Source organism: Elaeis guineensis, chromosome 6 (genome assembly GCF_000442705.2).
Source record: "Elaeis guineensis isolate ETL-2024a chromosome 6, EG11, whole genome shotgun sequence".
Taxonomy (NCBI): domain Eukaryota; kingdom Viridiplantae; phylum Streptophyta; class Magnoliopsida; order Arecales; family Arecaceae; genus Elaeis; species Elaeis guineensis.
Window position 1 is genome coordinate 6367649 of NC_025998.2, and position 16686 is coordinate 6384334.

The window sequence follows — 16686 nt, forward strand, 5'->3', positions numbered from 1 at the left end:
GGCGGTCAGTCGGGTGCGTTGCGGGAGTCGGATATCGAGCTCCGCAGTTCGGCCAGTCGGAAATGGAGAGGGTTTGCCCGACCGACATATATTCGATCGAGCGGTGTCGGCAGTCATCGATCGGTGCGGTCGGTAGAGTCGGACGCTGGCCAGACGGGCCCGATGGTGAGTCGACGTGAGAGGGATCGGTCGGTATATCCCAATAGTATATATATCTATGTGTGTGTAAAGGATCATGACCCTTGATGACCTGCGAACGTATACACATATCATTTTCAGTCACATGGCCCTATGACATCTTGACTATATATGAAACCAAACAAATTCGGATCCCTCTTAAGACAGAGTCCAAGTCAAGCTTAATGTAAGGTCTAGCTTAATTAGGGTGCAAGCTAATCTCACTAAAATAAGTCTAAGCTTGGTTTAAGAATGAAGTTGTTTAACAGCCCGTAGCCTACCAAGCTCATCCAACAACATACCCTGTAAAACTACTCTCGCTATGAACAATCTTAAAAATTCAGCCATGGAGAGGTCCTGTCTGTATCTCATTTTGTATTATCCAAATGTTAAAACATTCCCTGAAGAAGTTACTTTAACTGCCTTCTTCGAATTATAGACAGCAACAAAGTGCAATTGGACCCCAAAAGTGGGTGCAAGAGACAGAAAATGATATTAAAAGAAATGGAATATTGTACTTCAATTCAGATTAATTATGTAGAACAATGAGTCATGTCAGAAATAATTCAGACAGATTGACACACTAATGGTACAAGGGTAATCAAATAAAACTTCATTCCTAAGTCACCGGAGTGATAAATGCACAACAGGAGTACAAACAAGGCATTAATTAGATAAAGGAAAGGCATGCTCGGATGAAATCAGAAACACGGCACGTTCTCTGTTGTCATGATCAAGTTGCATGTGGAGTAGATGGATGCTGCTGCAGCCCTCACTGCATACTCCTGCTCATGAGCCTCGGATTTTTTCAATTTACTGAGAATGGAAAAGTAGTCAATTAATACAGTATCATCATATGGAATGACGGGAACAGCAATTGCATATGTTTAATACGTGTCAATTACAACAGAAATGAAGAATGATTCTCCTTAAAATAGCTTAAAAACATGATTACTGCACTGTGGCTTCCTCTTTAATAATGCTCTCACATTTAAAAGAAGATATCCGTTAAAACATCCAATATGCACAGCTATGACAGTATAATCTGCACAATTTTTGAAGCAGGATATCTGAAATGGAACCAAGATTCCTGTAGTTAAAAACTATGAAAATCTGACAAACCTGGAATTCTCTGAGGAACCAAATTGTGACAAGCCTTCCACGCAAACATATTTCAGGCCTTTCTCACAATGCAGTTGCATTTCTTGGACTTGTTTCAACCAATTCTCCTGAAAAAACCATATTTATCCATTTATTGCCCCAAAAGGCAACATTTTAACTAAGTCAATCAGCATCTGATTTGTTGATAATCCCTATGAATTGCATTACATGATCTACTTGCTTTAACATATTAATATGAGATCACCATGCAAGTCCTGCTCCAAACATACTGCAGTATATATCAAAGAGCATTCACTTCAAAGAAATATGGCAATCAGCTATCCTCGGTATCCAAACATCAGAGCTATGCTAGCAGCACCACTGTTAATCTACTATTATTGACCAAAAGAAAGAAGGAAAGGACAGATTTTCTTTTTTGAAAAAAAAAAAAAGGGGATTATCAGTAAAGAACCTCAAATTAAATCAAAATAGATATATCATACCACAAAATAGGTGTTGGTAAATACATAATAAGATAACACTTCAATGATGATATTAAAATCACTAATTATCTGGAGTCAACCTATAAATTCTTAACAGAATACTCACCAAATGTTTTCCCTCCTCGTACAGTGCTTTATCCATCTGACTGAAAAGAGATCTCCATCGTGCAACATGCATCTCTAGGGTAGGTTTCTTTAAACATTGAGCCTCAGAGGAATGCACAGACGAGGGATCATTTTCTTGGTTAAATGAGAACTCCGTTGATAATAGGTAAGGTAATTCTGTCTGGATAGCATTCCTGACTCTCTTCCTGCTGCGCCTCAATGCTTCATGCACGAACAGAATATTGATTACAAAATATGAGCACATTAAATTACATTCAAAAACATATGCTTCCTGTTTAACAAAAGATTACCAGCAAGACGCCCTTTGATGTCCTGCTGAAGTAGGTCCAGCCACTGAGAAGCAACAGTAGCAGCTGTAAATGAGAAAAATGTCAAATTAGTTGATGTGCAGTTTTCAACACATTTTTACATATCTGCCCTTTTATGCATGAGGTTTCTGGAAGAATTGGATCAACAATATAAATGGCCAAATTCTCTGGTAATTTGTGATGATATCAGCAACCAAGAATATACAAACACAGAAGTAGATACTACCTTTCAGTGATAAAGAGGTAATGTTATCCTGGTTTGCAGAGTGGCAGTCAGTTGATGCGCCACTAGCATTTTCTGTTGTCTCTGTTGTAGCTGGTGAGAGTTTCAGGGTAAGCACATCACTATCATCTTTTGTGCTGAGCTGAGAAGTTGTAGAAGTTTCACGGCAAAATTTGTCTTCGGCTATGTTCATTTCCACACCTCGATCCAAGCTGGAAGGAACAGAGAGTTTATTTAATGATAGATTCAACTGATTGGTTGCTAAACCATGGGCATAGCTATGCTCTTTCCTTCTTTCATTGGTGCCATTACTTTCACTACTCATTTGATCGGTGAACCTGTTTTGCATTTGACCATCAAGCTTCTCGGACCGCACTATGGCCTCTATTATTGAATGAACCTGTTTGCTGTTTCTGACATGATTAATGATCCCAGGGTTTAGTCCAGAAAGCAGTCCACTTGGAGCAGCAATTTTTGTGAACCTGTTAGCCTGTTCTCTCCTTGCAAACTCGGCTTTTCTTCTGAATTCATCTTTTCTCTTCCTGGGCTGGCAGCAACGTTGCTTGGGCATTGGTATGCCTCCATGTGATGATGATAGGAAGCCATTCTGTTTCATTTCCTTCCACATTCTCAAAGGTTCACTGTCCTCCACTGGGCCAGTAGTGCTTCCACTCTCGGAGGCATCTACAGATTTAACCTGTCCCAACTTTTTGTAGGGATAAAATGGATTTTGTTCCACCATACTTGAAACCTCTACAGCATTAAGATCCACACCAATGCCCGCAGAATTCAACTTATTGCATTCATGCCCTTCATCAACTTTTGCAGGGAAACATGATCCACTAGTTTCCTTACATTCTGATACCACGATGCATCCCACATTTTCGGAGGAGTTTGTAGGGCCAACCTGACCCAAGCTCAAATAGGCTGCATCCTGTTCCAAAGAACTTTTGCCTGCAGTCCCTGGTACAAGTTTATCTGAAAGCATAGATGCATTTGCCTCTGTAATTTGAGATACCTCCTCTTCTTTACTTTGAGTTCCAAGAGCCTCAGTTTCTTTCATGTTAGAGGATTTCAAATAACAGGTTCTGGTTCCTGGAATATAGAGTTAGCGTTCAGGCACATGTTTCGAATCAGATGAAATCAACAAGACAAATGGAAGAACAAAAGAAGAAATTAGATTCTTTGCATCAAAAGCAGATATCAATCTTTACACAAACTACATTGAGACTACCAAATCAATGAAGAAAAAAGACTCGTGATGCCTTATTATATAAATTTTAGTTTAGTGTATCCCTAAAGAATGTGAGGGCTTTACAGTAAAAAATGCAAGTACAGTGAATCCCAAATTATGGTGAAGTGGTGTAAACAATTAGAAGTAAATGAATTTGGCGGTAAGGTATAGCAAAAACGTATCATGAGACTTACAAACAGGTTGATGGAGAAAGTAAGTAGTCAGCTGCGGGAATTGGTATGGTGTCTCAAGTGTACACATGAAGCGAATGGCCAAGGAGACATCCAATAGAACATAATAAAGACTAGTTCAAAAGTAGAAGAATTTATAATCTAAATCAGGTAAATAAAACTTATTTTTCTCATTGAATTCAAAAACTAGGAGGAAAACATTATCTGAATTCCATGAGTATTTTGCACTGTCTGGTATGTTGCTTGCACAGTCACATGATAAGTTTTGATCAGTTGTCACCATGGTAGAAAATGCAAACTTGTTGGCTTAATTTACCAGTCAAATGGGATATTGTGTCCATGATCTGCATATTCACGAATTGTTTACACAGGTAATTGCTTTGTGGGAATACGTTTTCCCTTTTCAAACAATAAACTCATCATTCTCCTCAAACACCATGCAACCTTGGGTTCCCCAAATTATTCCACTTCCTTGATGTACCCATACCACCATCCCAGGTCCTCATGTATCCAAACTCCAAGGCTGCATCTGGTTGGGAATAAGAAAAACTGGAATAGTAGAAGCTGTGCTTAGGGCAATATTTTTTGGCTCCACTCTTGAATAGCAAGAGATAACCTTATGAAATAATTTTTGCATGGTGACTTCTTTTTCACAAGAAATAAAGTAAAAAAATAGGCATAAAAGGTGCCTTTATGCCAAGTAGCTTATGACGGCTCTTCCTTATAATTATTATACTTGTCATAAGCAAGTTTGAACAGCATAACTATTCCTCAATTATACCTTCTTCCCAATGTTGTTTGCCAAGCATAAAGTTTATTCCAAACCTTGTGCCTATTTTATGCAAGAACTAAATGGAATCCAAATCTAAAATTATCTATCAATAACACCACCAACCTTATCATCCGGCTAGAAGCCCCGTGATCGTATCATCCTCCACCTTGCCATCCTCAACATGGCTGCTTTTTTAATTTATCTGCTCGTTTATTTTGAGAATGAAGACAGAAGGAAAGCTAGCTGAAATCTGATGTGGATGGTCCATAAGAAACTAGAAATACTGAGTAAACTATTTCTTTTAACCCCCGTAGTAACACCAAATTATGAAAATATACGATAGACGACATTGGAATGTAGCAAAAAAGGGTGAGAGTTTTACTACATTTCCAAACCATGAGAAGAAGATACTACAACAGCCTAAGATCTCATCCAAAAAAGTTAGCTAGAAGATATTATTTGAATTTTTTGGCCTCATATGAGTATCCTAGATCTTCCCCGCAAATAACCAATGTGGGACTAAATACATGCCCGCATGGGTCCTCATATACTCTCCACATTTAAGCTTTAGCATCCCCAGCAAACTAATGGTCCAAATTCATACATCCATTCACAAATACCACATCGGTCTATGGTCAACCTTATTGAATCTATGCTGTAGTATCCCCTAGTTTACATAGGCTATGAGTTGAGTTGGCTCTGACACCATTTATAATAATTCAGGACCTAATTCAAAAAAACTAACCAAAAGATATTATTTAAGTTCTTTGACCTTACATAAGTATCTAAAATCTTTTCAGCAAATAACCATGTGGGACTAACTATACATCTATATGGGTCCCCACATACTTTCTCTATTTAAGCTCTGGCATTCTCGCCAAATTAAAGGTTCAAATCCATACATCAAGTCATAAACACCATGATCAGCCCATAAACAATCTCAATGAACCCGTGCTGCTGTCTACATAGGCTATGGACTGGATCAGCTTTGATACCATTTATACCATTTATAACAACTTAGAATCTTATCCACAAAAACTGGCCAGAAGATATTATTTGGATTCTTTGATCTTATATGAGTTACTCAAGATCTTTATAGTACATAAGTAATATGCGACTAAATACATGCCTGCATGAATCTTCACAGATAGTACATTTGTCAGAAATAAGAGAGGGCATGCCGATGCCCATCCCAAGTGATAACTGCATCATGTAGTTATCATAACTCCTCTTGAAAAGAATTACTCCCAGACACTACCACTTGTTATAAAAAAAGAGGGCCAAATATGTGAGAAATCTTATTTTCCCCTGCCATCTTTATCTGCCATCATTGAACCTAAGCGGCTCTTGGGTTGTGAGAGACAGTCTCTATTTCCACAGTAAATGGATTCCCAGCTACAAAATCATGGCATTCAACCATCAAAGTAGAACAGGATGATGAGGATCACAAGAAGAGGCCTAGAGCATATAACTCTAGCCAAAGAAAGATCCTAGAAACATTGACCACATGCTTTCATAAGGTAACTTCTTGATTAAATTTTTCAATGACCATTTGATTTCCATCGGTGTCAAAAGTAATGACCAAAGTAAGAGATGTCCAAACTTTTCCAGGCCTATTCATCCAAGAGATCAAAAACCAAATGCGAATAAGCAAAATTATCCATTCAAGGCTCCAAGTACTAAAGGAGGTAACGTTATTATGAAACAAGAAAGCATAAACTTCATAACTAAAATCATAAGATCCTTATAAATTGAATTCCTATAATGAAGCCACTCAAATTTTGAACTGCACTCATGAGCCTTTCATACATGGAGATCAGCACGAAGCATCAAGAATGACAAACCTATATCAAAATTAAACCTTTGTCGCGGTTATTCAAACAGAATCTATCCAAGAATAATTCCCATCATCAGTTGCACCCAAACCCACCATAGAAAGACGACAGCCTCAGTTTATATAGCAAAACGAATCTTTTGACCTACTGAATTCGCCAGAGAATTCCATCAAAAACCCCTATCATATAACAGCAATAGAGAGAGAGAGGGAGAGAATTGTAGACAGAGGGTCAGTACGAGAGAATGTGGGGAGATCTAGTGTTCTGGCGGGGGTAGAGAGCGAAAGAGATCGAGAAAGCAAGATAGAGGGAGGGATAGGACGTCATACCTTCGTCGGATGCGATTCCCCCGTAGAAGAAGAAGTCGGCGCGGGGCAGCCCGCGCCGCGAGGAGGGTAGGGCTTGGAGGAAGTCAGGAAACAAGATCGGAGAGATGGAAAGACGAGGGAGGGATCGGGTTAGGGGCGGGGGGTCGAGCGAGTGAGGGACGTAAGTAGAGATGCACACGCGCCGAGCGCTTGGGTTTCAAATTTTGAAAACCGCTTTTGTATGGCACCCCGGTAGCACGTGGAATTGTTTCTATCCGAAACTCCCGGTTGTCTGAGGACGAGGTTTCAAATTGCTCAGAACGGTTTCGGATGTTTACTGTTACAAACTCTATCATCAGCATGTGCAATTCATTTGGTTCATTTTAAAGAAACAACAATTAAATTAATAGTTAATACTTTATATGCGATTAATGGATGATAGTAGCACCATGGTAAATTGGGATGCGTTAATCCTAAGTTCTTTTACTGTTTATAATTGTTTGGGCGTGCCGTGATCAAAACACACTACTATTTCTGCGCCGCTTGCCACAATAACCATTTTGGCAGCATTTAATTATACATTTAGATTTTATTGATATTAGGTGCATATGTGTATCCCATAATGTTAATATTTTTAGAGAAACAATAACTCAACTAATGACATTAAACTTCCACAAGTACACCAAAGAAAAAGCATACAAAAAATATTTCAAAACAGATATATCACTATGACAAAACTTTATATAATTATTGTTATTAACATCATCCCCTTGTAGGAATCATTATTAACAACTATTCTATTGATGTGATTTTATAAATTTGAATTCGTATATTAGCTACAGATATTAGTTTGGAAACGATGATATTTCCAACAATATTGTCTTTATCAATTTTTTCTGCAAGTTCTCATTATGATGATAAATAACATTGGTTGTGACTTATTATGTTTTTATAGCCAGAAAACTCAATATAGAGCTGAAGTGGGCAAAGACTGTTTTTTTTTTTTTTATTTTATAGGCAAATAATAGCTTTTTATATATGCAAAATAATAGCTTTAGAGTGGATCTATTATACACACATATTAATGCTATTCAATCACTTGGATTACAAGTACCTAGAGTTGAGAGACTTCCAAACCTTGAAGTTTATGCTGTTTTCGCATTGTCTTAAATTGAAGTTTGATATGAAGCTCATATTCCATCCAATATTTTGTTGCCAATTAGAATGTGAAATACTAATCGTGGAGTTCCCCTAATTTTATAACAAAATATTTAATAATTTAAATAAAAATTGAGTTTAAACATTAATGTTATTGTAAAGAATGTTTTAAGTGTTCTAAGAATAAAGAAAAAATTTTGTATCAAGAACTTTTATAAGTCATGGAAAATTTATGCACAGATTCTTCAAAATAAAAAACATATATAATAGGTCCCCTTTGGCTGAATTTCTAGAAATTGAGAACGAGCTTTGTTTTTTTCTTTCAATCAATGATATTCATTATAAACTGCTAAATTCTTTCGTACATGCAATAATCATTAAACAACTCTTAAGGATTTTATATGATTTGTCCTCAAATTCCTGTATCATAATTTTTTTTATAAAATAATAAATGTTTACTTATATTGCAAATAGATAATCCTGAATGAACTTTTTTTTTTCCAAAAATATTATTTATTGAAATAAATATAAGCAAAATCTCCTAAGATTTGCTTTTCCTCCGTATGTCTTAACTTACTAATCAAAACCAAATCTCTAATAAAAATTTAAAAAAATTATAAAAATATTTTTTCAACTTTAGTCCAATTTTACTTACATTTTTTATACTTTAAAAAGTATCAAACTGACCCTTCTAATTATCAATATGTTTCAATATGGTCCAATCATTTATCTCGATTAATTGAATGATATCATGTGATCATCACATTATATCATTATTTTATAAAATAATAAAAATATTTTTATCTCCATATCCTCTCTCCTCCCTCCTAACTCTTCTCTAATTAATCCCCTCCTCCTCTATTGCCAGCATACCTCTTTCTCGCTTCTTTTTTTTTCTTCTCCCCTTCTTCGTCACTCATTTCTTCTCCTCCATATTGGCTCCACTATAAGAAAATAGTACATTAACGATGACTTTTATCGATGGCAAACAAATCATTGCTAATAATGCTTTTTTACCGACAACATGTTACAACAAAAACCTGTCCCATCGCTAAAAGGGTCACCAATTATTAGCAATGGCTTATTTGCTTATTAGCGACGGCTTTGCCATTGCTAATAGTCTGCCCAAAAATCTCCCCTCCGAGTCCGTGATCGCCCTATTTTCCATCCACCGTCTCCCCTTAAACCGCCACCTCCATCCCCGATTTTCGCCCTTCGTGTCACCGGAGGCCACATCACCGCGTCCGAGACCCCGTGCCACCATCCCCTCCTCGGATCCATGTCCCCACACCGAATCGATTGTCGTCAATCCCGTATCGGCCCTCTCCATTCTTCCCTGCCTCTCGCCTCTTCCTCGATGTAGTTGGACACTCGTTGGAGACCCGTCCTGGCCTCCCCCCTTCTTCCCAACCTCCTGTATTCTTCCCCCACCGCCGACCCCGCACTGGATCGAGCATCCTCGCATCGGATCAAGTGTCTCCTCATCGGATCCGCCATCCCAAGACTCCCCTCTTCTTCCCCCACCGCACCACTGAAATGCAGCCGTCGAAAGCCACCATCTGCAATCCCTCGCCGCCTCCTCTTGTTCCTTGCACCATCAGGTGACTTTTAGTGTCGTAGCCGTCGCCACACATCATTTTCTTCTCTTAATTTTTTTAATATTTAAATTTATATTTATCAAATTTATTTAAATTTATAATATTTGATATAATTTGTGTATGGAAGTGCATTCTCGGTCATCGGCAGGATCTGAACAAGCACCGCTGTCGTATGAAACTTCATATCCGTTTGTGCTCTCAAGAAGTGAAACCACTCTGGAGAGCTCTCCAGCGAAAATAGTCCCACTGCCTTCGATGGCAGTGGTTCGAGGTCGGACCGCTGCTGGACTGATTTTGGCCCGCTCATCTACTCCGATGAAAATAATATGGACTGATCCAACTGGATTCGATCGGGCTCAAACCTTATATTTTAAAAGTTTCTAGGGCCTCGACCCGATCCAAAGTCCAAAAAAAATTTTGGATCATGTTCAAGCAGGGGTGTGGTCTAGTCCGTTTGTAGCCCTATTTGTAATATTGCTCGGTACTTTAGAACCTCTAGGGTGGGAATTGCCTTTGTCCGCATGTTGGTGTGCTAACACGACCTAGTCGTCTGGCGCACCCCAAGTCCGCATGCATGGAACGCACATCCCGGCCCTCCCTATTTGTAATACTGCTCGATACGTTGAAACTCTATATTTAAAAAATTTTAAGAAGATTACATTGCATAGAACCATAAATCCATTTTTTGATTAATGTACATATTCTATGGCATCCGTATATAGAGGTAGAAATCGGGTTGAGTCGGCTCATAAACGGATCGGATCAAATACAGGTCGGGTTAGAAAATACTAAATCTGAACCCGATCTATTTATTAAACAGGTCAAATTTTCAAATCTGAACCTAATCTATTTAATAAACAGGTCATTCGATCCAATTCATTTAACCTGTTTATTAAATAATTAATCTGTTTAATCGATCTAATTCAATCTATTTAATCTATTTATTAGATAAATAACTCGTTTAACCGATCCACCTAACCCATTTAATCTGTTGTTAATCTGTTTACCAAGTGGATAGCAAAGACAGATGGATTAGCTGAATTTTACATCACATGGCATTGCTTGAAACTATGAAGTAGGAACCTAAATATAAGCAACATGGAGAAAACATCAGCACTCAGCCAAATACAATCGATCCCATGGCATATAAACCTCAGAATTAATTAATAATTAATTAAGATTTTAGATACATATGTAAAGATGTATTGCCCAGGCTTTAGAGCAATAAACTATCCAAATAAAAAAAAAGGAACTACTTAGATGCTACACATCATAGATTCAATGACCAGGCAAATCCTGTTGCTCTTGACTGCTTTTATCTTTTGTCCCAGGAAAACTATGCCTTTCATCGGCATCTACAGTTATAACTGGCATCCAGACATCTGTTGTGTTGCTCAAGAGAGACTTCACCTGTGGATTAGATTTCAGAAGCCATGGCTGAGGACATCAACTTGTTAACATCATCCAGCTTGGTGGAGAGATTGTCTAACTCTGCAGCTATTTTCAGCTAGAAAAATTGAAAAAGAAAACAGTCGAAAAATACAAAAGAAACATTTTTCGGAGCAGTAGTTATCCTTCTCACATGGTGACCTTTTTCTTTAAAAATACAAAAGAAAGAAATAAAAACCCATAATAAAGTATTCATATGGCCATACCTCAAGGGACGACCTCGCCACGAGGGGTAAAGAGGTAGGTAAAATACACATATCAAATTGATAAAACTCCTGGACACGATCCAAAAAATAAATTATAAAAAATAATTTATTGAATAAAATCCCAAAAAAATAGTTAAAAAATCTGATAAAAATATCATATTGGTGAAAAAAAATATAGATCCAAACCAAAATAAGTACGGATAAGATGCTCTCACCATATTTGCAAGAAAAAATATAGATCGAAATAAGATGCTCTCACCTAAAAGTAAAATAGAGAGAAAAATACTCCTAAAGCCCTACACCTGGAGAAGGGGGAGGTGGTGAAGGTGGCAGGAGGTGCGGGGATGACACTAGGCAACACAGTCGCGAACGAGAGGAGCTACTAGTGGACAGCCACCTACTGCTGGTGGTGGCGTTGGGGAAGATGGTGAGGGATCCTCGACCGAGAGGGGTGTCGAGAATGAGATGGGATGGACAATCCTAGAGGCTAGAGCATCAAGAACAGAGAAGAGGATGGGATGGCGGCGAACAGCAAAATTGGTCGAAGAGTAAATGACCAAGACCAAACCCCTAACCTATAACCTAAAGCTCTTAAAAGTTAAACAGGTTTGTTACAACCCGACTTGACCCGACTCGATCCGATCCGATTATTAAACGGATTAAACAGGTCAATCCGTTTACGATCCGAACCCATTTAATCCAAATCCAAACATATTTAAGATGGGTCGGATTGGCGAGTCAGATTAGTTTTTGCCACCCCTATCCGTATATTGATATATTTTTATACGGATAAAAGAATTATGTATATTGATCAATTGATTGTCCAGTATAAATAGTTTGAAAAATATAATTAATTCTATAGGTCATTGCAGTAATCAAACGATATGATAAGGATTCGAAAAAAATTTCGGACATTATTTTTCTTTAGTTCTCTTCACATATCTTATGCTATGTGGGGGGAACTAAGAAAAAATACTGTCAAAATTTTTTTCGACTCTTATTGCACATCATTTGATTACGGTACTTGACCTATAGAATTAATATAATTCCTTAATGGTATAGGATGTTCTATACCTATTAATTTTTAAATTCGTGGTACATTTGTATTCTATTTGTTGATACATGCCATCCTTTATTTACAGTCATACTACTGATTCGAGACTCAAGATGAGGAGATCGATCATTGGACCTTCGAGGAGGTCGCCACATGTTAGCTCTGTGATGGGCTATATGACCTCAGGCAGTCCACCATTGAGTCCTTCAGTTTCGAGTCACTATTGGACTGAAAATCTTTCACGGATCACTGGATGCGGGGGGATGTTTGGGAAGCCCTCTATGACTAGTGGAGCAGTGAGGAGTACTCCGATAGACCGCAGAGGGTCCGACAGAATCAGGCCGCCAGCAGGATCCGATCAAGTACACCAACGGCTTTGTTGGCACACATGTCATTGCAGATAGATTGGTAAAAATTTTAAACTTATATTAATCTTATATTTAGTTTATCATATGTTAATTTTTATTAACTTGATTTTTTTATTTATTGTAGACACAGCAGCTGCAGTTGTGGGAGGCCATACACCAGTCTAGGACGATCGGTGATTACTTAGATTTTAGGTTTAGATTTTATTAAATTTTTATGTATATTGATATGTATAATAGCACTAATGAATTTTTAAATTATGTAGATAGATTACACGGAATACGTCGTAGAATAGTACGATGAGGATCTGTCCTCTCAGCCCCTTCTTGACCTCGAGGGATGGCTTAGGGCCATCGGAGAGATTAATAGGAGCCGGATCATAGGATTCAAACATAGCTTGAACCCTCCAATAGCTCGCTGGTCTTTGACGTCCTCCTCTTAGGCCTCAATGATCCAAACATGGGGCGATGCACATGTCAAGGAGGTCGTGCAGAGGCTTTTTTGCTAGCGACCCCAGAGCTTCCGAGATGTCGTCCACAATATGATGGTTGAAATTCTCCAGGACCCATATTTACGTGATCAGCTAAGCTCATTGACACAACTATCATAGCAGATAAGTCAAGTAGTATTAACAAATTTTTTTATTTATTTTAAATTTTTGTATTTAGAAACTTCACATAATTAGACTTCAGTCGAAGAAAAGGGATCTAGGGGTCAAAAATCAATCTTTCTATCTGATGAATGGGATGGAGGTGTAGATACGTCTATATCATCGAATGAGATGTGTAGGAATAATCCGTTTGAAAATTAAAGGAGTATATTTCGATATACTCCTCTATGCCGGTTTAGATTTGAGATAAGAGGAAGGGGTATCATGAGGTCAAAATTCAATCTAACCTCCGATAGATGGATCGAAGGTGTCTATAGCTTCGTATCATTGAATAGAATATGTAGAAATAATCTATTTAAAAATTAAAGGAATATATTGAAATATATCCATCCGTACCAGTTTAGGTTTCAAACGGAAGTGAGGGAGTATCCAGAGGGTCAAATTCAACTTAACCGTCCAATAAAGTACTGGCTAGAGGTATCTATAGCTCCGTACTATCGAATAAAATATGTAGAAACAATACGTTCGAGAATCGTAGTATATTAAAATATATCTCTTCATAAAGGTTTAGACTTGAGATGTATCAATTATAATAATTTTACGATTTTAATTAATTTAGTTCTAAAATTATTAATAATATTTTATTTTTCTTCATTACAAGATACCGGAACATCCGGCTCTCATCCACCTACTGTTATAGAGGACGTACAAGAGCAGAAGCAAGAGCAGGAGGTGGAGGACGATCTTCGTTGACTCTTTCTTTTAGTTTTAATATATTGTATTTGAAATTTGAGCAGTGTTATTTATACAATTTAATTTTAATTTAATATATAATATTAATTTTTTATTTATGATGATGATAGTTAATTGTTAGTTGGTATAATATCTATAAATATAATTACTTGTTAATTAAATTATAACAGATTTTAATAAATATAATTACTAAAAATATTATTTTAAAAAAATATATAATTATTAGCGATGGTTTTAGCGACGAAACTTCTATCGCTAAAAGTATTAGCGACGGACTGCCATCGCTATTATATTTTTTAAATTTTTTAATTTTCAATCCAAAAAATATTACATGCGATGGAGTATTATCGCTAATACATTTATTAGCGATGGCTCCTTAGTCATCACTGATAAGGTGCTTTAGTGTTGTCCTTTTTTCTGACAGCTTTTTAGCGATGGTTATGCATCGCTAATAGGATTAACGATGATATTTTGTTTATTAGTGACAACGTTTGACCGTTGTTAATAATGAATTTTCTTATAGTACTGCTCCCTCCACCTCCACCCATTCCTCTACCTTCTCTTTTTTCTCATCCATTTCTCCTTCTCATCCTCCTCCTCCAAGCATCCCATAAACCATTGCCCTCTATTACGGCCCTTTCCACCTTCGATCCTTCTCATTGACAACCCATCTTTCCTCCTTTCCTTCCTCTCTATCCTCTTCTCCTCTTTGTCCTTTTCCTCCTCTAATCCATTCCTTACTGACAGTCCTTCTTTCCTTCTCATCCACTTCTTCTCATCTTTTTTCTCCTTCAAGTCCATCCATGAGCCCTACTTCTCTACGATGACCTCCTCCACATCTGCTCTTTATTCACAACCTATGCTTCTTATTCCCTTTCCTCCTCATCTATTTCTTCTCCATTTTTTTTCTCCTCCACGATGGCTTCCTCCACCTCCTCTAAGTTGTCTATAAGCCATCCTCCATGGTGGCTCCCTCCATCTCCTCCAAACTGTCTATAAACCATCTCCTTCCACAACAACCCCTTCCACCTCCATCCCTTCTCACTGGCAACTAGGCCTGTAAATGGGTCGGGTCGGATCGGATCTTGGGTGATCGCGATCCGACCCAATTTCTTGATCGGGTCTTAATATTGGACTCATACCATCCCAATAAAAAATTAGGTCGGGTCGGATCCATGGCCGAATTTATTGACCCATTGGATCATTCGGGTCGGATCGGATCCATATATAACCTAGTCCCAATCCATGAAATGCCGATCTAGTTCGGATCTAATTCGGATCGGATCGGATCATGGATTTAAAAATCTACATACAGTGAAATTAGAGGTCACATCGGCAGCAAAATAGTATGGCCATATCTATCTTTTCATATAGATATTCTCTCCACTCCTCTGTTCCCACGTCTTCTCACTTCACCATTGATAGTGGATATTATATACGATCCCTAAGGCAATAGTAATGTACAACAATAAACAAGTAACTGGATATTTTAATTATGAACAACTGTTGGTATATCCCCAATTTACTTTGTGTTTGTGGAAGGACTTTTAGAAAAATTTCGAGATTAGCTATAAGAATGGCATTTCTTGTGCAGTACATTAATAATCTTGTGATAGTGTGATAGTATTAAAGATTTTAGTAAGAGATTTAAGAAAGAATTTGGGTGAGTCATTCTTTTGATCCAAACCCAAATTCTTATTTGGATGAGTCATTCTAACTGAGTTCGGATCTTATATTTGGATCCGGTTCAGATCAGGTCAGATTATATATCTTGAGATCCAAATTAATCCAAAAATCTCCACGGATCGGATCGGGTCCAAATTTAGAAAATCCAGATCCGATCCGAAAAGATAAACGGATCCAATTTTTGAACCCAACCCGACTCCATGGATCTTTTAAATGGATTCGGGTCGAGTCTAACCGGGTCGGATCGAATCATGGATCAACCCGATCCATTTGCAGCCTTACTGGCAACCCATCTTTTCTCTTTTCTCTCTCCTCCTTTAACACTATTTATTGATAAATGAATAAAAATATATCGATAACTATAAGAGCTAGTTTAACACTTTTTAAAATATAAAAGATATAAATAAAATTAAATTAAAATTAAAAAAATATTTTTATAAATTTTTTTTAAATATATCTATCTTGGAGAATTTACAAATGTACGTACAAAAATTATTTATATATATACTAGCACAAAATCACATGAATTTAATGTAAAAATGAAACATATTGTCACACAAAAGAATTTAATTTTATTCATACAAACACATTCATGATTGGCAATTAACATCAAATATACCGATAATGGGAAGTAGAATTGATGGCTTCGATTGCACTAAGTCATAATGAAAATAAGGATAATATCATAATTATTTGTTATGCCTAAGTTTTATTTTGTTGCTAAGAATCATAATTAGCCTACAAAAGTTCAACCGCCATTGTGTACTTACATCTTGATTCTCAAAGCACCGAAGAGCTTCATAGTGACATTACAACTATTTTTTAGCTTCTTTCTTAGTGTTTGATAAATCTTGATGACTCAATATACAAAAAATTTTTAGTACAAAATTTTATAAAAATATTTTCTCCTCGCTGCTACCATGCTTAAAAAGGCACCCAAGCAAATTTGAAACTGAGCACCGGTAACTAAGACACCACCATCCCAACCATAGTTAAGATCATATATACATTAACGTAACTCTTATAGT

At 37.2% G+C, this 16686-nt stretch overlaps 1 protein-coding gene across 1 annotated transcript; it reads right to left on the minus strand.

The window, feature by feature from the left end:
• Nucleotides 1–664: 664 nt before the first annotated feature.
• Nucleotides 665–14773, minus strand: LOC105047499 (uncharacterized). The gene is made up of 7 exons (XM_073260022.1): nt 14529–14773; nt 6800–6987; nt 2442–3533; nt 2198–2260; nt 1888–2108; nt 1300–1406; nt 665–993 (listed from the first exon to the last, which is right to left on the minus strand). The coding sequence occupies exons 1-7, from the start codon at nt 14771–14773 to the stop codon at nt 879–881; spliced, it is 2031 nt and encodes a 676-aa protein (XP_073116123.1). The 3' UTR covers nt 665–878.
• Nucleotides 14774–16686: the final 1913 nt, after the last annotated feature.

Coding starts and splice junctions, on each gene's coding strand:
- LOC105047499 (XM_073260022.1), bottom strand. CDS start 14,773: ATGGACTTGAAGGAGAAAAAAGATGAGAAGAAGTGGATGAGAAGGAAA. Junction 6,988..14,528: donor TGGATGAGAAAAAAGAGAAG/GTAGAGGAATGG, acceptor TTGAAACCCAAG/CGCTCGGCGCGTGTGCATCT. Junction 994..1,299: donor GGTTCCTCAGAGAATTCCAG/GTTTGTCAGATT, acceptor TTCCATTCTCAG/TAAATTGAAAAAATCCGAGG.